Source organism: Nyctereutes procyonoides, unplaced genomic scaffold (assembly GCF_905146905.1).
Source record: "Nyctereutes procyonoides isolate TBG_1078 unplaced genomic scaffold, NYPRO_anot_genome, whole genome shotgun sequence".
Taxonomy (NCBI): domain Eukaryota; kingdom Metazoa; phylum Chordata; class Mammalia; order Carnivora; family Canidae; genus Nyctereutes; species Nyctereutes procyonoides.
In genome coordinates this window covers 13,666,336-13,689,712 of record NW_026575082.1, presented here as the reverse complement: position 1 = coordinate 13,689,712, position 23,377 = coordinate 13,666,336, and the positions used below count along the sequence as shown (strand labels likewise).

The 23,377-nt window shown below is 38.2% G+C and overlaps 1 protein-coding gene across 1 annotated transcript in view; it reads left to right on the top strand.

Moving 5' to 3' along the window:
• LOC129514564 (PH domain leucine-rich repeat-containing protein phosphatase 1-like) overlaps positions 1 to 23,377 on the top strand; it is a 209,175-nt gene that overhangs the window by 173,353 nt on the left and 12,445 nt on the right. The window contains exons 11-14 of the mRNA XM_055333244.1: positions 6,112 to 6,312; positions 9,051 to 9,213; positions 18,001 to 18,131; positions 22,180 to 22,284. Coding sequence (XP_055189219.1) covers positions 6,112 to 6,312; positions 9,051 to 9,213; positions 18,001 to 18,131; positions 22,180 to 22,284 — 600 coding nt within the window. The remainder of the gene's footprint in view (positions 1 to 6,111; positions 6,313 to 9,050; positions 9,214 to 18,000; positions 18,132 to 22,179; positions 22,285 to 23,377) is intronic.

The following is a 23,377-nucleotide window of genomic DNA, read 5'->3' as shown; positions in this document are numbered from 1 at the left end:
TTCATCTTTGAGTCTTGTTTATTTTTACTTGCTTTTCACTAGCAGCTCAAAAACTGTAGACAGATGTGAGATGTGATGGACCGTGTGTTGCCAAGTTGACTGTGATTTTGTGTCTTATGATGAGGGTGGGACTTGGTCCTTTAGGGTCAACTGGCAGTGTTCTAATCTAGATCACTCACTGTCCTAGATCTCTCACCGTCCTAGATCTCTCACCTTACCTCTTTTTGCTTAAAGTTGAAGATCTTGATGGAAGCCCCTAGGAGTTTCAGATAATCAGTTTTCAGAAACAGATGGGCAGGGTGGGATAGATAGTCACCAGAGCAGATGGATGAGGTACTGCCATCTTTCTATTTGCGAAATCTTGGTGAGGTCCACCTCCCTGTCCATCTCACATCTGCACACTCATTGGATTGTGAGAGAGCTGTTCATATATGAGGCCAGTCTAATTAACAAAGCTGCAGCTGACCCTTTAAAAGAGAATTATAGATTCCTGTTGTGGGTGGACATTAGAGTCTGTTTTTATCCCTGGTTGGAGCAGTACAAGGTACTTTCAGGGGTGGGAGTGGGGAGAGTGTATGTGCAAATGAAATACATGGTAATTATTAAATATCCCCAGAGTATTAGTCACATTACAGACCATAAGTTTTAGTGACTCAGAACATGTGTAAATATCAAGGGGACTAAACAGGAACAGAGAATTTGGAGAGCGTGATCAATTGACCATGACAACTGGTGCCTTTTGGCAAAGACAGATATTTCTGGCATTTTTAAAAGCTAAGTTGCCTACACTATTTTGTTTAAGTGAAGGAGCTAACTTGTGAACTTCTGATATTTTGAGAATAAAGTTAAAGTGTTTCTCAAAGTGTCTTCAGAGTACCCTGGGGCACATATTAAACATACAGATTCCTGGCCCTTATCTCCGTTTTATTGACTCCGTAATCATCAGAATCCTTAATTCCACAGAGTTTTGAAGCCTTACCCTGACCTACTTAATAATATCTGGGAGTTGAATCTGAGAATCACATGCCTTCTAATAGGAGGGCACAATATCACTACTCTGTATTTCTACCAAAAATGCACCACATTATCCTAATGATAAAACCTCAAACAAATCTAAATTGAGAGACATTCTACAAAATAATTGTCTAGTACTTTTCAAAAGGTGTAAAAGTTGTTTAGGACAAATAAGACTGACAAAAAGAGTTGCTAAGGAGGTGCCATGACAAAACACAACATGGGATCCTGGATTGGATCCTGGACCAAATAGAGGACATCTGTGGGATAATTGATGAAACTGGGATAAGATCTGTCGATTAATTTGTAGTATTGCATAAATGTTAATTAATTCTTAATTGTACTTAATTTTTAAAATGAATTATTTTTGTGTTCTTGTTCAACAGTTCTTTCATGTGTATAATTTTTGTTTCTTTATGTCGTAGCCTTGTAGCCAGGCAGATTTCCATACCTTCCAAAATAATAGATTTCTTAGGCTGTATGCACTTTTTCTTCACTTGGAATCTCTCTACTCTTTGGTAATGTTGATGGGCAATTAATAATTGTGCGTCTTTTTTCAAATTAGTGGAGTATAACTAATTTAGTGGGTCTCTACTAGCACTTTAGGAAATTAAGCAGGATAGAAAACATCATTTTAAGATAGAGTCAGATTTAGTAGTGATTATGAAACTTTTTTTTTTTTAAGATTTTATTTATTTGAGAGAGAGAGAGAAAGAGAGCAAGCAGGGGAAGGAACAAAGGGAGGGGGACAAGCAGACCCTGGGCTGAGTATAGAGCCCTGCACGATCCCACTTCTCTGAGATCATGACTTAGGCCAAAATCAAGAGTCGGATGCTTAACTGACTGAGCCACATAGGCGCCCCTGTGAAACTTTTAATTATACATGTATATCTTGCGTTTGTACTGAGTGGTCATGTAAAAAGTAGTTTGTACTCTTGGTTACTACCATAAAAGTTTGAAAGCCCTTCCCTTAAGAGCTCTCAGCCTTGTGAAGACAGATGAAATTGTTAAAAGTGTTGTACAGACAGATGGTAAGGAATTTAGAGTGTTTCACAGTTCTGGGACGTTTGGAGGCCAGAGATCAAGGATTTGTCTAAAAGAAGGGTTTTACTGGGCTTAGAATCTTAACCTTTTGCATTTTTAATAGAATACAAGTCCCAGTACTGATCTCCTGAAAAATTATTAAAATGTAGAATGCTGGGGTGCCTGGTGGCTCAGTCAGTTGAGCATCCGACTCTGGGATGGGAGATTGAGCCCTGTGTCGGGCTCCCCCACTCAGTAGGGAGTCTGCTTGAGGCGCTCTCCCTCTGCCCCCTCCCCACCTCAAATAAATAATGCAGACTTCCTGGTATACCTACAAATAGGTAAATCTGTTTTGATACTAAGTCCTGCACTTTGTTTCAGTGACAGAATTTGGCTGTAAAATTTAAGGATGTGCTGGAAATTACTAAAAAGCAAACAAACAAAAACAAAACAAAACAAAAAAACCTAGATGAGCCAGAGCAGATGGACAGAATGTGCCAGGGAAGAACAGAGCAATTGCTCAAGAAGCAGGAAGTGGACTTGTCTCCCTGCTGTTATGGGCAACTTTCCAAATGCTTTAGGGCAGGAGCTGTACATGAGTGTTTTTTCTCTGCAACTTTTGTACTTTCTGCTAAGAAAAGCTTTTGAGTACTAAGTTATCTTAGGAGTGGAGTCTAAAGTACTTTGCACTTGTGGTCTTCACACTACCCAGCAGGTGCCCTGCTCGACCTCCAGCATTTTTGTAGAGAAGGGCCTATGAAAATGTCATCAGGAAAATGTTTTATTATTACTGTTTTTTAACATTTGAATTTTGGAGAGATATGTTAGGGAATCTTGGGTTCTTAAGATTAATGAGGTCTGAGTTTTATTTCTGGCCCTGCCATTAATTTATTTAACAATTGCCAAGAAATTTGACTTTTCTCAGCTTGAGTTTCTGTCTTCAGTGAAATATTAGGGGGCATCACTGTGATGATGGGAGAACCAAATGAAATAGAAAATAGGAAAGAGCTGTGGTCTCTACGTATTACCTTACAGATGAATAGAAACCAGTCATATGTTACTGCTTTTTCTCTATTCAGCAGAAGAGGGTTGCCTAGTGAAGAGGATTATATGGATGAAACATTTCTTGGCACGTGAAACAGTCTTTTATCTTTTATACAGTTATCACAAAAATCTATAAGGGAGAGGCATAAGGAGGTCATCATATCATCTTGAGTTGAGACCAAACTCAGTACTTAAGGAATTTTTTGGAGGTTTTGGAAGCAGGGGGTATGGTTATACACCCTATTTTTTTTAGTTCAACTGTTAACCAAACTGGAGAAATTTTGCAAAATTAAAGTAGTTGCTCAGTCTGGTGGAAATGCAGCACCTACACCATTAAACCAGTCTAATTTGTCTCCTGCTGAAATACTGTGAGGTTGTGAGACAAGTGTTTTTAAGAGGACGGACATTGAATTGAATTTTCCTGAGACCATTATAATCAGAAATCTTTTTAGCCAGATTGTCTGCTCTCTGACTGTTAACTAACAAGATGATTCAACCAGGCCCTTTCAGTTCAAATCAGATCCTTTGGAACTAGCCCATGTAGTTTCAACTTGGTTTCATTTCCTGGAGGGGTAGGATGTGGGATTTTTTTCCCCCTCTTAATTTCCCACCAAAGAGCATATAGCTCTTCAGTATCAAATTTCAACAAGATGAGAGAACAAGTCTTTATGGAAATCACTTTCTTCTTTTCATTCAGTTGTTGTGAGGGATTTTCAAAGTCCCTTTGGGAGCTTTCTAGGTGAGCATTCATTTGTTAAGTATTTTTTCCTTTCAAAACAATGTTCCTTCCTTTTCTGGCCTGAAAATACGCAAACATTCATGAATTCTCTTTTTTTGCATCCTTAACTATATATTTCCTAGACAATTATATTTTCATGAGATTGTCCTATAGTTTCCCAGCTAGCCCCATTCCATGATATTTCAGGGCAATACATTTTAATTTGTTCTAATTCTTCACTGAAGAAACCCTTAACAGGGTATTTAAGTCAGGTGATATAAATGGGACCTAAGGAAACAGACTCATAAAAATACTTTGAAGAACTATGGTGCTGAAATTGGTTTCCTTCCTAGTTCAAAATCATTTCAGAAACTGCATGAATGACCTTTATTTTCTTCTGTGTAGCACACACGACTATAATTTCCCATGACTATTTATGGTCTGTACAGCCCTTTCTAACTTCCTTTTTTTTTTTTTTTTTTTTGTAAATGTCAACGGAATACGTGTTTCTTTAATGGAAAATGTTCTATTTTGGGGAAGCTGCTTTTCCTTAGACAAGTAGTGGAGTTGGAGGGTGTGTGTTAGTATGTGTGGGGGTTTGCAAGATTGGGGAGGATTAGTGGATTGAGAGCTTGGCATGATAGTCCTGGTGATGACTCCTGAATACAAAGCCTTCTTTTTGACCAAGGTTAAAAATAACTGTACCTCGTATTCCATATTCTTCTTTTTTTTTTTTTAAGGAAGATTTTATTCTTTTTTCCTAACATACGGCAGAGTAGTCCTGAATTGGACACTGAAAGTTTCAAACCCAAGGGGTTGTGACACAAGAGAAAGGTGGTTCATTAACAGGCTTTTCCAGGTGCGGAGGCAAGGTGGCTTTGACCTTGGTAAGCACAGTGGAGAGTCTGATGGGTGGACACTCCGCATGTTCTGGGTGCTACAGCCTCACAGGGGAGCCCACACAGTGGAGATGCATCGTGAAGCTGGAGGGTCACCAGTGTGACTCATGAGCCATGCACAGTACCTGCTCTGTCCTTCCCTTCTCTTGCCAGTGACCTGGAATCCAATCACAGCAAGAATTTTGTTTCAGTTCTCCAGCTTTGTATTTTGATATTTATGTTGCACAATAACTATGGAAGGATGACATGATTTTAGTTTAGCTAGTTTAGTTTAGTGTAAAAACGTTCTTCATATTTTAGCCATTTTCACTCTCATCTGGATAACTGGTAGCATAGACACTTTTTTGATTTTAACGTAAATCTTATTGACGTACAATATAAAGGAAAAGAGGCCAAATCATAAGTGTCACACTTGACAAATTAAGTGAACACTTGACAAATTAAATGTGTAACTAGCACTTGATCAAGAACCAAAACATTATTGTATTAGAAAAATTAGACCCTCTCCCAGATTCTACTTCCCTTCCCTGACTTCTAATAGAATGCATTAGTTTAGTTGTTTTGTTTTTTAAAAAATTTATTTATTTTAGAGAGCGAGAGCGTGTGTGCATGCAGGGGGTGTGGGGCATAGGAAGGCGAGGGAGGATTTCAAGCAGACTCCTCGCTGAGCACAGAGCCCAACATACGGTTTGATCCACCTTCCCTGAGATCATGACCTGAGTCAAAGTTAAGAGTTGGGTGTTTAACCAACTGAGCCACCAGGCACTCCCCATACATTAGTTTTGCCTGACTTTGAATTTGATAATTACAGACTTATGCAGCAAATCCCCTGGTATTGCTTCTTTCACTCTATTTGTGAGCATCATCTTGTTGATGTGTGTGGTTGGAGATTTTCATTCTCAGTGCTATATAGTAATCTGTTGTTTCAATACAGAGCAAAGTGTTTCCTGCGGTTGTGAGTAAAAATCAGTAAAATGTGGTTTGGGCACCATACTGAAAAGGACTTAGTCACTATGTGATTTTGTTGTATTGTGACCTAATGTCTAATTGTTTTTATTACTCTGAGGGCTCTTTTATTTAAAACTAGGCAATTGTTTTCCTTAAGACAGAATATTAATTTTACCTTACCATTTTCCTTTCTACACCCTACCAACTATAAAATTAATCACTTCCTCTCACCTTTCTCTTCCATAAAAATTGATATATTTTTTAAATTTAACGCAGTTATTGTGTTTATTTATCATAGACATTGGAGTTATATATCCATATGCCTGCTCGTAAAGCCGGGACCCAATTTTAAATTCATATTTTTAAGCCCAGTTTCTAACATGCCAGGTATCAGTCAGAAAAATTCTACATTTGTTGAGGATTCTGGACTCATCAGTGGGATTTTATTGCATTTTGTCATTGTAGCCTGAGATTCCTGAATGCATCTGCAAACAAACTGGAAACCCTTCCTCCAGCCACTCTTTCTGAAGAGACGAACAGCATCTTACAGGAGTTATATTTGACAAATAACAACCTCACAGATAAATGTGTGCCCTTGTTAACAGGACACCCTCATCTGAAGATCCTTCACATGGCCTATAACCGACTACAAAGTTTTCCAGCAAGGTAAAAGATCACAAAGTAATATTCTTCATTCCATTTCTGAAAATGGATTCGTAGATGGAAAAGCAAAAGATAAAATGTTTATTTCCTAGATAATGTAAAGCTTGTTCCTCCTGTTCACAGTTATCTTTCACATGAGCAATGATTAGCATTTCCCTAAAGAGAAATGTGTTAGTTTTTCTAATATGAATGTATCCAAAGACCCAATCATTACAGTGTTCTTGTGATCTTGAAATAAGGTATGTCATTTCATGGATGTGTTTTTTCTTTTGGTTCTTTTTACTAAATTATTTTTGAAAAACTAACCTAATACAGTGTGTGGAAATTAGAACATAAAGTAGGCACTTGACGGTTCTTAATTAGCTACTGGTTTGTGTATTTGTGCTGTGGTGTAAAAGGCACCAGAAAAACCATGTGGCATTATAAATAATTTATGGCTCTTAGAATATTCCATTTTTAATTCTGTTGTAATTTGAACTTCTAATTTTAGGGACCAGTGGCCTTGTGTTTAACTTTGAGGGAATCCACACATGGAGTCTGGAAGGATTTTATTCCACTTCCATGTCATTGGCATTTGTCCATCTAACAAGTTAAGACTTGGAACACACACCCACACATCAAAGTAGCAAACACTACCCCCTCGGGTATTCTGCTGCTAACTACAGCCCAGCACTGGGACAAAGCAAACTATGGGCACAGCTTACCTCCTCTGCCATCAAGGCTACAAATCTATTAAAACTTTATGAAAAGAGAAAGGCTCAAATATGCATTGACTTAAAGTATTGCTCTGGGTTTTTGTTTTTATTTTGTTTTCTTTTTGTATATCTTTCTTTTTTTCTCTCATTTGATGTTAATGATTAAACCTTTTTTTCTTCTGTGTACTTGACCTCTGTGTACTTTTTTTTTTTAACTTCTATGTACTTTTACTATGTACATAATAGTATTTTACTATGGAATGAGAAGATGATAATTTTGAAAGGACTCACAGTCCCATTTAAGACAATGAATGAGCCCTGCAGGAGAAATTACCATCAGTTCACATTTTGAATGGTATTCCTCAGTGACTCATGCCAGTTGTAATCAGCCTAAATACAGAGATTTTTTAATGCACCTCGTAAAGATCCATTTTGCTATTATTTCTGTCTCCCTGGGTATTGTCATGTGTGTGGCACAGTAACTCCCCTAAAGACCCTGAGTTCCTTAAGAGTCAGGACTGCAATTTGTCTCTGTCAGCCCCACGACTCCTATGAGGTCTGGCCTGGGGTAGACACTCAACAAATGGTTGCTGAATTAAAGCATGCTTCAGTGGTCTAGTCCATCAACCACCTTCTTTGTATGTTGAGGGATAGAAACTTCTTGAACTTTTTTCTTTCTTGGGCCTGATTTTTCTACTTTCAGTTATTTTTCATGCCCCCATTCCTCATTGATTTTTCCATATTTCTTTCCAAAATGTAAGAGTCTTACAAATTCAGGCAGTCAGAGCTGGATTACTTCACAGTCTTATGTACACAATGTTGTTTGTAACACATCCTGATGCCATGTTGACTGTTCAGGATATTAAAAGACCTGATGTCGTAAGATGAAAACTTAGTTCTTATTGTATCTTCAGCATATATTTATTTCCAAGATAAGCAAATAAGATAATCTTTATATTTGAGAGATATCAGAAAGAAAAGTAACAAATGAAGACATAGCAAATAGAAGAGATATCAATGACTGTAAACTAAATGATTCAGATTATAAGTTTGAGTTCTACTTACTGGGAATCCTCCGCTTTTTGGAGTCCAGCATTACCAGTGCTGGAGTCCAGCATTACCAGAAAAAGAGAGAGGTAGTGGTTGCTGTTACAGGATTATGGAGATGGAGGGTTTTTTCCCCCTCCAGATTTACAGAAAAGGCAAGAAAACCTAACTCTGAAATTTTCTTTATTTGGTTACTATAATTATTACTTAATATTATTATGATCAAGTACTAATTAAGGTTGAACAATAAAAGACATTCTTAAATGAAAGTGTTCACTATATTAGGGCATTTTATTAAGGTAAGATTAGAGAGAGTCCACTTTTGTATATGTTTAACAGGCAGTGAGAGAAATTTCGTTTAGGTATGGTTTGAATTTGGGCACTGCCAGAAGGTCAGGAGATGATCCAGATGATACTTCCATCACCTTATCATCACCAGTGTCAGAGGAATTTGGGGAGTAGAGTTTTAGGAGAAAGCATATCTTCATAGGGCCTATAACTTCATTCTCCTCTACATCCCCTTGAGTTTTCAGTGCCAGTACAAAGAAATCATTCTCTCAAACTGAGCTCCTTTAAAGCACTTATATTGGATTAATGCTAACTTTTGACCCACTTGAGTAGGATTTTTGTTGGAGTTTGGACTAAGCTACATAGCATAGTGGTTGTTGCCAGGATAACTTATCCACACACAGAGTTTTAAGAGGAAAGGGACATTCATTTTTCTGTTTTTGCTAATTTGAAAAGTTGAAGTTAGTAGTTTCTGTTTTGTAGTTGGAAAGGAGGTATTTAAATACTTCAATACTCAAAAACAGTAGTGGAAAATGGTCCTGTTTGTTAAAATAGCTACAAGTGAATCTTTTTTTTTTTTTCAAGTGAATCTTTAAAGAATCCTTAGGCTCATAGTAAATTCCCTTTTTATTCTCATTATGTATTACTTTCTTTTTAAATTCCCTTATGATCATTTTTGACCCCCTTCCCCTTGGATTTCCTCTTTTTTAGCAAAATGGCAAAGCTGGAAGAACTTGAAGAAATTGACATCAGTGGAAATAAACTAAAAGCTATCCCGACGACCATCATGAATTGCCGGCGCATGCACACCATGATTGCTCACTCTAATTGCATTGAAGTCTTTCCTGAAGTTATGCAGCTCCCAGAAATCAAGGTATGTGGTTTGATTCCACAAACTCCAAGCTGCAGGTCAGAAAAGAGAATTGTTTTCTCTAATTCATCAGTTCAGGATGTTTGTACCTTTCCTAGATTGAAGACTTCCAATCATCCTTGCCCCATCTTTCCTAACCATTGGACTACACTGTTGAGCCAACATTAGGGGAAAAAAGTCAACAAAAACAATAAATAAAAAGATACTGGATTGGGAATTGAGAAAATTATATTCTGGGCTCTGTCCATAACTAGCTGTGTGAGTTAAGGCTAACCATAGGGTCACCTAACACTTTCCCATCTAACAAGACTTGTCCTCCTTATTTCTGGGATGGTTATGAGGTTCAAAAAGTATGTCACTCAAATGTCGGACAGCAGCTTGAAAAAGTTCACGGTACCACTGCACACTCTTCCCCCAGACTCCCCCAGTTAAGTAGCATCCACCACCGCTGCACCCAATCAGTAATAATTCCCTAGATACAGTATCACTACTGTCACCAAATATTCATTTCAACTTAATGAAATTAGCAGATATTATTTCCATTTGATACTGAGCTCCTGAATAATGAAAGGATTTGTGTACATGAAGACAACAAATTGGTGGCAGAAGATAGTCTGCAGTTCCTGACTTCTGACTCAGGGTAGATCATAGGATGAAACCAGTTCAAAAGAATGAAAGCCATCTAACAACTTTTTATTCATGTTTTTTTGGCACAAAAGTAAGAAGTTCTTTACATATCATGTATTTTTTCACTAGCACCTTAGCATTTCTGACCATCACTTTTGTGCTTAATAAAAAATAACTCTGTAGTTACAGACTTGGAGCACATTCTAATCTTCTAAAAGGGAACAGAAGTCATCCTTCTAGGCCATTCCTCTTTTTTTCAGGCACTTCCTGATACGAACTTTGTGAATCAGATTATAGAAAGTGTGTAGACATTTGAAGGCACTTTAAGTAGTACACATCATCTTCATACATTTTGTGGGTTTTTTTGTACATTTGTGGTCAAGGCATATACAAGCCATCTTCTAAGTGTGTGCATGTGTCTGCACACTTTAGGCCAGGATGTATTTTACTTGGAGCACACTATCATTTCATACGTCACTGGCGTTTTAGAGCATTGGTTATAAGCTAGCAGACATAGTTTACTTCTGCTTTCTACATAGTACCTTTCACAGTGGTGACAAGGCAGGGCTCTGAAGGGAGGCCTGGAGTTGATTCCCAGTTACAAGTTCCTTAACTGCTCCATCTCCTCAGGTATAAATGAGGGGAAGAATATTCCTTCCTTTACCGCAGTGCCGTGAGGATGAAATGAAACAGTACGTGTGAACCTTCGAAATAGGAGTGGCACATAGGAAAGACTCTGTAAATGTTAGATATGATTAATACAGTCCTTGATGTGGTTCAACTCTGATGTTGATTATATGGAATACTTCTGTCTGATGATCAGCAAAATCTGGAAATCTGTTACTTAATCAAATACGTCTTGGCCTCCAGCACCAGCAAAGGTTAGCAGCTAAGCTTCCCAGGGCCCCTGTGCTGCCCATTCCTGGACACGGGCTGCGCTGTGGTATCTTCTACGGGGGCCTATTGAACTGGTCTCTGTGCGCTATGCCCAGTGGGACCCCAGTACAAGAAGGGAAAAGTCTCAAGACCAACCTCCCGTTTACCAGTCTTACTTTCTGCTCCTTTTAATGTTCTATAACTCTAAACTGTGGATTAGGCTTGTTGTTTTGTTTTAAAGTATCTGGTTTAAAGTACAGATACAGATAGACATTTAAACTTTTTAGGTTTTGACTAGATTTTGCAAAATCTGACTCTTGTTCTGTGAAAACAGATCCTCTCCTAGACCCTTGCTTGGCTTCCTGGATTCTAAAGTCAGTACCTTCTATTTCTGTTTAACGTTTTCCCTGTTGACTTTTGCCTGTAACTGACTTTACAGCTCCTTTAAAAATTTTACTTCTGGTATTGCCTTTTTAGTGATTTTTCTTTCTTTTGGTCTTTGATTTTTCTTGTTATCCCAGATATTAAATCTTAGCATTTTCCATATGTTAATAATGTCCTGTCTTTCTGATCCAGCTCTTCCATCACCAGCAGATAGAGATTTTGTTGTTGGGGATTTTTTCTGGGGTGGGAGTGGTGGTGGGTAACATCAAGTATCCTGTATGTGCAGAAGTACACATTTCACAGCCCTGGACAGATAGTGTTGATAAAGTAGTAGTTATAATGTTTTAGAACTCTGAATTGGCATGTCAGTGTTCTTTCATATGAGAATATTTTAAGTTGCAGTGTAAGTATTTACACACATTTAAACCATCCAAAAGAAAATTCTGGGTGAAAAGGCTTGGCTGTATCTCAAATGATAAAATACCTATGAGCATCTTCACTGCAAACTGAGCTCTAAATTAGCGTGTTTTTAATGTCCTCAGTTGAAATACTCAGCCTATACTAAAATTTTATTATTGAGTTAATAACCCTAGATTATATTCATATTGCTTGTTGGAAATAAAGTGAAGTAATTGTAAAGTAGTTCATAAAAGGTATTAGATCATTGCAATTATAAAAACTGAACAGGGAACATGATTTAAAGAAGCATGGGCCCTGGTATATTTAACTAGCTTGTTCTTTCCAAGCAGTCTCATCTTTTAAGGCATTGAAGAAAAGTGCTTATTCATAGCTTTGTTACCAAAGCTCCAAAGCCAGTTATTACTTAAAAGCATAAATAAGTTCCCCTACTAAAATACATGTGCCAAAATATATTTTTGTAACTTGAAAAGCCATTATTCATCTACCTCTAAAACAGAGAGTGTATGCACCTTCTAATCTTTGGATTAAAATTTAGATCTGGCTATTTTCCATTTTGGTACGTCTTAGTGAGATCTGCTCATCATCAGGCATCAATTTCTGTACTTGAGCAGGAAGATCATATAAGTTGTTAGTAAGAAAAAGTATATTTTCAGAGTTTTCCAGCGAGCCCAAGTGGACCAAGTGAGAGTACTTTTGTTCCTTAGTTTTGTTGTCTTCACTTTGTTTAGCACTTTCAAATGAATCTTCTACCTTTAGTCCTGTGTTCCCTGAGCAGGTTGTATTCTATTCTGGTCCTAAAGTAGACGGGCTTCCCTCTGGATATAAATCAGCTCTCAATGAGCTAGAGAAGAAGATATGATCCCAGAGTCACCACATAAGCCAGACTTGGCTCGGCTGGTCCTGGGCTGAGGTCCACATTTCGGCTACTCATGGCTAATGAATTCAAATAGCAAAAGTGATCATGAGTATGGCATTCAGTTCCCCAAGCTCTTGGTTGAGTGATTTCCAATTAGTGACTTACTCTAACCTTTTTTGAAGTGTAGTTTAAGTAGGTAAAATAAACTGGTGATACATATAGTAAATGAAATGTGTAGTTTAAACACCATATTAGGAACTTCTTTTTAAAATTTAACATGTTCTAGTGGCATCTTGATTTTAATTACTAGATGAACAGTATCTTTTTAAAATATTTCAAATTTTCTTCAGAAGATTATTTTCATGTTGTACTATGCAGTAATAAACTACTTGGATAAGGTGAGTGAACTCATCTCTAAGATCTGTGTTATTTTCACTGGGAAATGAAGTATGAAGTATTTTTAATATGCCACAATCTTGACAATCTTGAGAACAGTGGTTACAGGAAGTTGACTATCCCCTGGAATCAAACTGTTTGCTACTGTTTCTAAGGTGAGATGAGAGAGAGAGAACCAGTGTGGTGATAAAAACACCAAGAACATGGGGAAATGGCTGGGTCAGAACAGATGAAAGGAAAGGGATTAATTTTTTGGAAAGTAGGATAATGCAAATGAAGACAGATCAGGGACCACTTTGGTGTCAGCTGGGTAGAGTAGCCGACTTCATAGATTTATAAGGTCATTGATGCATTTATACTGCATATTTGAAAACCAGAAATGAGGAGCAGTCATCATTATGGTCCTAGAATCTGGGTCAGGAATAATTATTTAGGAAATTTACTAACATTACCTTTAACTTTGATTCCTTACAAAAATCCCGTCCTGGAAAGCCTTCTTGGAGGTCTTAGCAGTGGGCCCTTCGCTGTCACAACCATGCACACTTGTACATGTTGCTGATTCGCACAACTGGAAGTAGTATTGTCCATTTCCTGCTCTGGCCTGGGAATTCCCCCAGGGTGGGGCCTGTGATGCCATCTCTGTAGATCCCTGATGTCTGATGTCTAGCTTATTGTCTGCCACATTAGAGGTGCTAAATCTGTGTTCCTTTGGATGAATACTTGCATTTATTTGCCTCTTAATGAATTCATAATAAAAATTAGTGAACCTGTTCAGAGAAAAATCAGTCTTTGTAACAGAGAAGGAGGCTTTATATAAAATTAAAGGTCTTCTGCAACTCCCTAATGAAAGGTGGGGCAATTTAAACAATATACCTGTCTGAATAATTACAAAAATAATTACGTCAGCAAAAGCTTTTGCCCCATGAGGGCAAGGGAGTGTGAAGGTGATAGGGAGCCCCCCTTTTGCACCTGTTGGAGTGGTTGGGCAGCATGGCTGAGGTGGCAGGCTAGCTGTGGTCTGAAGAATGAAGCAAGCCATTGCAGAGTCACTCAGCTAGTAGGTGAAGTTGTCATTTGAGGGTGGCACAGGCAGTTACTGGGCAGGTAATAAAATACACAGTGCTATGGAAAATTGATATGCCAGGGGCGCCTGGGAGGCTCAGTCAGTGGAGTGTCCGACTATTGGTTTCGGCTCAGGTACCGACCTCAGGGTCGTGGGATCGAGCCCTATGTCAGGAGAATCTGCTTGGGATTCTCTTTGCCTCCCTCTGCCTTTCCACTCATTCTCTCTCTCTCTAATACATAAATCTTTTAAGAAATTGATATGCTTGTGTCTTTTTTTAAAAAAAGATTTTATTTATTTATTCATGATAGATAAGGTGGGGGGGGGTGGCAGAGACACAGGCAGAGGGAGAAGCAGGCTCCATGCTGGGAGCCCAACATGGGACTCGATCCCGAGACTCCAGGATCATGCCCTGGACCAAAGGCAGGTACTAAACTACTGAGCCACCCGGGGATCCCCATGCTTGTGTCTTAGTAATTTTTTTAATATTTTATTTATTTATTAATGAGAGAGAGAGAGAGAGAGAAGGGCAGAGACACAGGCAGAGGGAGAAGCAGGCTCCATGCAGGGAGCCCAATACGGGACTCGATCCCAGGTCTCCAGGATCACGCCCTGAGCTGAAGGCAGGCACTAACCCGCTGAGCCACCCAGGCTGCTGCCCTTTAGTAATGTTTTGTGAGGAAAACATTATAATAAAGATATTAGAGGCTTGGTGATAATTATACTTAAATGATAGATCAATTCTTTCTCTTTAAGATGCACTGATTATTTTTCCGTGCTCTTCACTAGATGTATTAGCAGTAATTTTCCTCTAAGTCATGAGTTCCTCCAACTAGGAGTTATCTAACTTTTTCCGAGGCTTGGATAATTCCATTTTGAGTATTCTTACCAGAACTTTGTGTTATAGCCAAGTAATTTTTGTAAGCTATGTCCTAGAATAGGCCTGAGAGAGAGAAAGGTAACTTTCTGTTAGTCACGTGGTAGACAAATTTAACATTCCGTTTAACAACATATTTTCCAGAAAGTTTTAGTGTATTAAACAATAGAGAAGCATATGTTCAACAACACAATATGCAAGTACTGTGTTTTTCTCCAGTCTCACCTCCCAATTTTCTATTTTCCCAGGGGTAGCCATTATAATCACTTAGCCAACAAACATTCGTTGGGAACTGTTAAAAGAATAGGAAACAGTACTTGTATAAATAGAGCACTCACTATTTATGTTAATGCCAGTAAGTCAGTGCCAGGTACCAGCATCCTGCAATTTTTATGAACAAACTTCAATGTGCAGAACTATCAAAGAGTATTTCTCTCTTGCTTGCCACTGAAGAAAGTGTTGCAGTGTGGTGTGACTTAGCCCAGACTGAATTTAATCTAAGCACATGTACCTCACTTCCCATCCTAGGAGACTGAATTACTAGAGACTCTTCTTGGATGACTGTTTCATCTCTTCACTCAACAAATAATTGTCTACCAATTCCCAGGCAGTTAGCTGTTTATTGGTTCCTCATTTGAACAAAAGTATTTGTTGGGCATCTGCTCTTTGTGATGCACAGTGCTCAGGACTCTGGAGAAGTGGTGGTGTCTGTTCTCCAGGATTCTGGTCTAATGGAAGGAATAAATAAGCAGATACTTTGAACAAGGAGCATCAGTTTGAAACAGGGGTCCTAGTGGAATTGGCATGGAGTTGAAACCTACAAGAACAAGGTAGATTTTTACCAAGTAAAAGGCAAGAAAGCCTGAGAGTCCCTGTCACAGAGAGTAATGTGCACAGAGGCACAGGTGAGAACATGACACCTGCAAGACCTGGAATTAACTTTGACACAGCTGAATATAGAGTGTGAGGAAGCAGGTGGTGAAAGGTGGAGATGAAGGGCCTTATTTGACATGCAGAGGAGTCCGGTGGCAGATTGGAAGGCGGTAGGGAGCAACTGAAAGACAAGCCAGAGTGATCAGATGGGATAAAGCACATCAGAGTCACCCTGACAGCAGTGGGGAGTGGGTCACAGGGAAGTGACACTAGAGCAACGTCAGGATGCTGTCCCAGACCTCCCAGGAGAGGCGATGCAGTTGGACAGGATATGGGAACTGGTTGCAGTAAATTAAGGGGTGGGGAGGGGGGTCCAGTGCTCGGGATGATGACAGGTGCCACCTCTAAAAGGATTATATATAAAGATATCACTGGCATTATCTTTATAAATAAATACCCTGCTGAACTCATTTTATGATTTTGCAATTTAAAGAATGAGCAATTTTACATCTTCAGAACTGTGAAAGTTTAAATCATTAGGTAACATTAAAAAGCATTGCTTATCAATATCATAAAATTTAGTGTTCTGAAAGGTCTATAGCCTTTCCTTGTCGTGCATGCTCTGACCTGAATATGTTTCTGTCAATTATTTGTTCTAAATTACATCAGCCAGCCCTTACACTTGGGTGTCACCACTACTCCACACATTGTGTGGATACCATTTGTCTTGTCTGTGCTGATGATGGAATAGCTCATCATTAATAAGTATTATCAGTATTTCATTAAAGTCCAATTGACTGTTGATGCAACCATTATTTACAAGTAGGATAACAAAACAAAAAGGAGGTAACAATTTCCCCAATTAATGTTTAGGTTAAGTGAATTTATGTACTACTTAGAGTGTTAAGGTTATCAAAGGTGATGGGAGTACAGATATGGATTAAGTGCAGTGTGATGAAATTGTACCTATTTTTTAAATTTTTGTTTATATTAATAAGGCTGCAAGAATACAGAATAATAACATTGGTTGTATTAGGGTGCAACATTTAAGGGAAGTTTCCTAAGCTTTTCTGCTGGTCCAGCTTTTGGTAATGTGGTTATAATGCTCTCATAATAAAAAATAATTACTTGGGATCCCTGGGCGGCGCAGCGGTTTGGCGCCTGCCTTTGGCCCAGGGCGCGATCCTGGAGACCCGGGATCGAATCCCACATCGGGCTCCCGGTGCATGGAGCCTGCTTCTCCCTCTGCCTATGTCTCTGCCTCTCTCTCTTTCTCTCTCTGTGACTATCATAAATAAATAAAAATTTAAAAAAAATTAAAAAAAATAATTACTTAAAATTACAGCATAATTTTATATCATTGCTACTGTTTGGGAGCAAGGGTATAAAACAGTGTGGAAACATTGTATTTTTGAAGTCAGTTAAGAATATATTTCTCCAGAAATACGGGTTTTCATTTTATTCAGTCTCTGTCCCTCCCCAATCCATAATAGACTTAAAAATCTTTCCAAGTAAAAATGATTCTGTCTACTTTAAAGATTCTGAAATTCTTAGATACAATTTGTCTTTCAAACCGTCTTAAGAACTTTAATAGGCTCTTGAGGCATTTTTTTAAAATGTTAATAAGGTGCCATCCCAAGCCAGAGAGTTGAATGCTCCAACCCATTCTGCCAAATTGTGGGTTGCATATTCTTTTATCCAGAAAAATTGCCAGTCACTCTTGTTCTCTCTTGTACATGGGGAGCTGCCTTCTACCGTGGTTCCCTGCTCTCATAATACAAATGCAGCACCTCATTCTAGTGCTTACCTCATTTAAGCCTTACATAGGTTTTGAGAGAAAGGAGGCATTATTCCCATTCACAGATAACACATAATTTTGTTCTGATCAATATGCTGACCCTTTTTGTGGTTGTTTTCCAAATGAGATTAGGCAGGAACTGTTGGGGAGTCCAGGTATTGGATGCCTGGAGTTTAGGATCCATATTTGCCTCATGCATATAGCAGGCATGCCCACCAGCTAGTCTTTTTACCAATTTCTTATTTAGCTTCTTTTGAATTATCTTCTCATTTTGGATGTCTCCTGGCCTTTCCTCATTTCACGAGTTTTTTGGCTTAAGAAAACCCTTCACTTCCATTTTGATGTTGTAATTGTAACCCTTATGGCCATAACAGGTGCAGAGATTTTGTGAGCAATAAGAAAAACTATGCTTAGGATTTTCAGTTAAGAAAGTAAACCTTTTAGCTGCATTCAGCAAGATCTGTTTTAAGTGTTTATGGGAGGGCAGCAGACAACCTATTTTTCTGCATTTGGCCAGTATCAAATAGTGAATGGTAAGACTGATTCTCAGGGGAGGGGTGGGAGCGTAGAACAACTTGCTTCTCCAGGCCCTCACTTCCTGCTTCCCCTGGTTCCTTCAGTGCGTGGACCTGAGCTGTAATGAGCTAAGTGAAGTCACTTTACCCGAAAACCTGCCTCCAAAACTTCAAGAACTAGACCTGACTGGAAACCCCCGACTTGCCCTCGATCACAAGACCCTGGAACTGCTGAAGTAAGTATTTAGTGATGCACTGCAGCCCCATCAGTGATCACAGACAGTAGGGTTGATAACAGCATGAAAACTGAGCAGAATATGACCTATTAGCTGTATCGATCATGTTTGAGGTGACTCATGAGTCTATATCGTTCATCACGATGGAGGGCCAGAAACAATCTCAAATAGTTGAATACCTAAGTGTCCTTTCAGAAAGTTTTTGAGGAAGTATCCAGCCAAAAAGGGAACAAGAATAAAGACTGCAAAGAAGAAAGGGGAGAGAAAGACAGGGGAGCAGTGATGCGCTAAGACATAAACTTACATCTCAGTCACCAATAACATGGTGTGTTATGAAAGGATTTTGGAAGAGATGCATCATGTGGGGAAAATGTACAATGTGGAACTAAAATCCAGATTATTTAACAGTGGGAGTGTAGGGTATTTAGATCCTGCTAAGTTAACTCCTTGTTTGGGGAAAGGATTCTTTGATACAGTCTCATCTTGATGTCCATAGAGAATTACAGTTGAAGTTCACTGTGTAAAATATTAAAGGAAATTTCATTAGAGAAGATGTCTTTGAGAAATTTTCATCACAGAACTCTTAATAGTCTATCAATAGAATTAAGCTTCACAATTGAATATAGCCATTAAAAACAACAGTGTAGAATTACATTACAACTCTAAAGATCTCTACATATGATGTTAAATGTGAAGAATGTTTACAAAGAAATTTGTATGGTATGTTTCTTAAGTCTTGGACATTGACACACAGTAATCATTATGTATGCCATTTATGCTTAAACTTGTACTGTCTACTGCTAAAAGTTATATTCGATTATCTTAGAAAAAACTGAAAAGGAGTAGAATTTTAAAAGAAGAGTAAGTAGTATTAATGATCTATTAATATTATCCTAGGCTTTTAGTGCAAGCCAAAATTTGAACATCACTCAAGGTGATTCCTGGATAGGATGGGCCTAATTAGTGCCTGTTTGTTTTAGGTATTCAATTGATTTCAATATATAATTGAAGAATACTGCTGAAGTAGAGTATTGTAGGAAAGCCACATGAGACCCAGGCACTCTCCACTGTTTATCAATGTGTGAAGCCTTGGCCCAAATCCCTGAGTCTGTATAGAACTTAGTTTTCTCATCTGTGTGATGAGAAGAATGGCCTACATACCTGCTAAAGAGACTTCTCAGAACTAAGAGTGAATGGATTATCAATATATATATTGCATTTATACAGGTTACTTTTGAGGATTTTTACAAAAAGATGAAATTTTATGTTAAAATAATTATATCAAAATTAGTTAAATGGAAATAGCTGTTTGGAGAAAAAAAGTTGAACTTGTATTATACACCAAATTAAATTCTAGCTAAGTTAAAGAGTTAACTCTATAAAATGAAATAATTTCTAAAAGGAAGAAGAAATTCTATGAATGTATGACTTTTTAGGCCAAAAAAGGTGGGTGGGGGGTGGTAGGAAGACAGAGATCACAAGAGGAGAAATCAATATATAAAAATTGGTTTTGATATTTACATTATAAATATTTAAAAATACTTTTTATACATTAAAGTTTGAAATATCTTTCCAGAAGCAATCAAGAGTAAATCTAAAACTAAGAAGAAACACTGGCAAAAAATAGGAAAAATAAAAGCATTCATGTTTTCAATAGAAAATGTTCTTATAAGAAAAGTCCTCAAACAAGCAAAGAACGTTAACCTTTAACAAAAGAGGTACAGAGAGTTACATGAAAACATGATGTTCAACCTCAGGATATCAAGGAAATATTAAATACTTAAATAACATTTCCCACCGCCCCTCAAATTGGTGCTTCTGGAGTACGGTAAATTGACACAACTTTTCTTAAAAGCTATTGACTCTGTGTATCAAGCTTTAAAAAATATTCACATACTTAGACCAGGGTTTTCTGTGGCAAAATGTATTCTAAAAAATAATCAGAAAAGAGCTCATTTTAGGTACAGAAGTAGTCATCAAGATATATCTATTATATTTAGGATGGATATAAAATGATATGGGGAAATGTTTGTGATGTAATTAGAAAAAAGATGCAAAACCACATATCTAGAATTACCCTACTATTATATATGTGTCAGAAAAATCGGTTAAAGTCTCTGAGGTGAGCGTGTTACATGTTACTGGACTGGAGCAGCTACTACAAAGTAGCACATGTGTTCTCAGATTTAAAAAAGGTAACATGAATCTTAAGACTTTTGTTTAAAACTGTTGTTGCCTTCTGTTTAACAGAGAGAAGGCTATGGCTTCTTAATAACTTGGGAGAGCTTCCATACCTAATGTATTTCTTGTGCTTTTCAAGGGTTGGCCTGTTTATTTGACATCAGTCAGGGTGAGTGCATATGGTGGCTCTTCTGTGTGATTGAGCTCCAGCTCCTCTGTTCTCTCAGACTCGTTTAAAGATGTACAAGAGTCAACATTCAGGTCATTTCGGACAGCTGCTCAGCCACATTATGTTCTGCTTCGCAGAGAGTGAGAACACCGCCCCCCCCACACACACACACACACACTTCACTACAAAGGATTGGGGGGGGGAGTTTAAGGATTATTTTTTTCACTAATTTCATGCTAGGATGGAATTATTTCTTTGAAGTTTCTGTGTTCTATAAAAAGAGTAAAAGTAATATCCGCTGTTTCAAGATTGATCAACCTCATGTCTTTAGAAATGAGCCCTCAGTTTTTCTCTGGAATTCAGAAAGGTAGCAAAGATGTAGTGAGAACCTTAGGTAGGCCTTAAGAAACGTATCACGTTTGCTTGCCATTGTGCATGGATGAAATTTGGTTCCAGGTTCTATGAATAGCAGATAATGGCAGACTCCTTTTTAAATGGCTCTCTTTTATTGTTGGGATTGAAAAATTTGAAGAGAGGATATATAGCTCTACTATAAAATAAGGTATTAGTTTTATTTCTGGATTTTCTATTGGCACTTTTTCAGTTTAGGATAAAGGGAAGAGTGAATGTTTGCTGGTAATTGAGAGTAGAAACTTCTTTTCATGGAATATTTTTAAATTTTAAAGAAATTGCAACCAGCTATTTCTAGAATCAGTGTATTCAATGAGATACTGATTTACTTCTTAGAGTTGAAGGGTATTCAGTGTTTGTTATATTTTGGAGTTAATTTAAATTCTTGGGGTCATGACAAAAGTGTTTGTGTTAAGAGATTATATATAGGTTTTTTTCTCTTGTTTAAGTAATAGAGGAAAAAAAACTAGTGGCAATTTATAAATAAGTAGGATTTATTTCACCATGTGGTAGCCAGCATTTTTAAAAAACTGTTTCACATCTGTATGACTTCCTGTTTGGGGGCACTGAATACTCTCTAGTAGGGTGGTTTTTAATAAACCACATTCAAGACTTTACATTTCCGGTATTTGTCTTGGGTCCTGTTGGACCAGTTCTGACATGTGACAGCGAGGTGAGATGACTTGTCTCCCAGTTTAAATTCATATAGTTGATGTGTGATTTATGAAATACCCCTTATTTTGTAATTTTATATTAGTCTTAGCACAAATGGCTGTGCAAGTTTGAAGAAAGAATTGGAAACTTCGTGGCAAATCCTCAATATTTGTGAAATATTTGAAGGGATGATATGGGCAGAAATTGGATGTGAGAATGAGTGTTGCAGAATTCTCTCACATCATTCAAATACAATATTACTGTGGCTTAGATTTTGTACTTTTTCAAATCTGGGTATTCACGTTGTAAGAATATACCCAATATAATATTTTCTCATACCAGGGTTGAGAGCTGTCCTTTTCTTTCCCAGGAGACAGCAGCCATCTAAGTGCCATGTGTAAAGGTCTCAACCACTCTGGGATGCTGATAAGAAACTAATTTTCATGCTCTCTCTGTATCTGCCCCTTTGTTTTCCCTTTGTTGAGTAGCTAGTTTAGACTAATATTTTAAACACATTAAACACAAATGATAAGTACAGAGTGCTTAGCAGGTGTTTTTCATTTCTCAAATAAAGGTAGCAATTCACACATATTTGACTTTAACGATTCCCATCCCTTCCTTTTCTCTTGTTAGTAATATCCGCTGTTTCAAGATTGATCAACCTTCAACAGGAGATGCATCTGGAGCCCCAGCTGTATGGAGCCATGGCTACACTGAGGCCTCAGGGGTGAAAAACAAGTGGGTGAAACTTTGGAATGAGAAGCGCCTCCAGCCCACCTCCCTTCTTTAGTGGGGAAGATACTCAGTGCTAGCACACACTTTCCTCGTGTCACACTGATCTGAGCAGGATTCCCCAAAGTGAGGCCACCTCATGCCTTACATTTGAACAGTAAGCTAAGCTCTGCTTGGCATCACATACTCTTCTCTGTGAGAGATGTTGCTAGGATACAGTATAACTGACACACTGAGTCTCTATGAGACTCCAGTGTTTAGAGAAAGCCTGAGTATGGAAATGCATCCCTGCCCTTTGGAAAAGCCTATCTTTCTCTGAAGCCTATTTACCAAGTAAAATGGGATAGTATTAAAAGAGAAGTAGCCTTGATTGTCCATATTCAATCACTTCCATTACTGATTTGTTAGTTCTATGGAATAGTTTCTTACGATCTAAATTAGCTTGGCGGGGACACCTGGGTGGCTCAGTTGGTTAAGCGGCCGGCTCCTGACTTTATCTTGATCTTTATCATGATCTCAGAGTCCTCGGATTGAGCCCCACAAAGTGGGACTCTGCTTTGTGCTGATAGATTTCTCTCTTAATGCCTCCCCCACCACTTCTCGCCAGCTCACACACTCGCTTTCATGTGCACTCTGTAAATCTTTTTTTAAAAAATTCATTTATTTGACAGGGAGAGGGAGAAGCAGGTTCCCCACAGATCAGGAAGCCAGATGTGGGGCTCAATCCCAGGACCCTGAGACCATGACCTGAGCCAAAGGCTGATGCTTAACCAAACTGAGCCACCCAGGCGCCCCTAAAATAAATGAATCTTTAAAAAATAAATTAGGTTGGCAGGAGTTTCATATTTCATTCCCTGAGATGCCAACTGCTTGTCTTGCTGCCAGGACTTGTCCATCTCAGTTTCTTTTTCTTCCCTTTCATAGGGCCTTTGTAATCAAGCTCCTTGGGCTTCTTTTTAGAGGTGCTAATAATTAGTACCAGAAAAGGAAAGAAGCCTATAAATTAGAATAGTCATAATTAAGGTATCGCAACCTGAAGTTTTGAGAATTAGGGAAAGAACAAAAAGTGGAAGAGGATTCAGTAATACCCTGGGTGCAC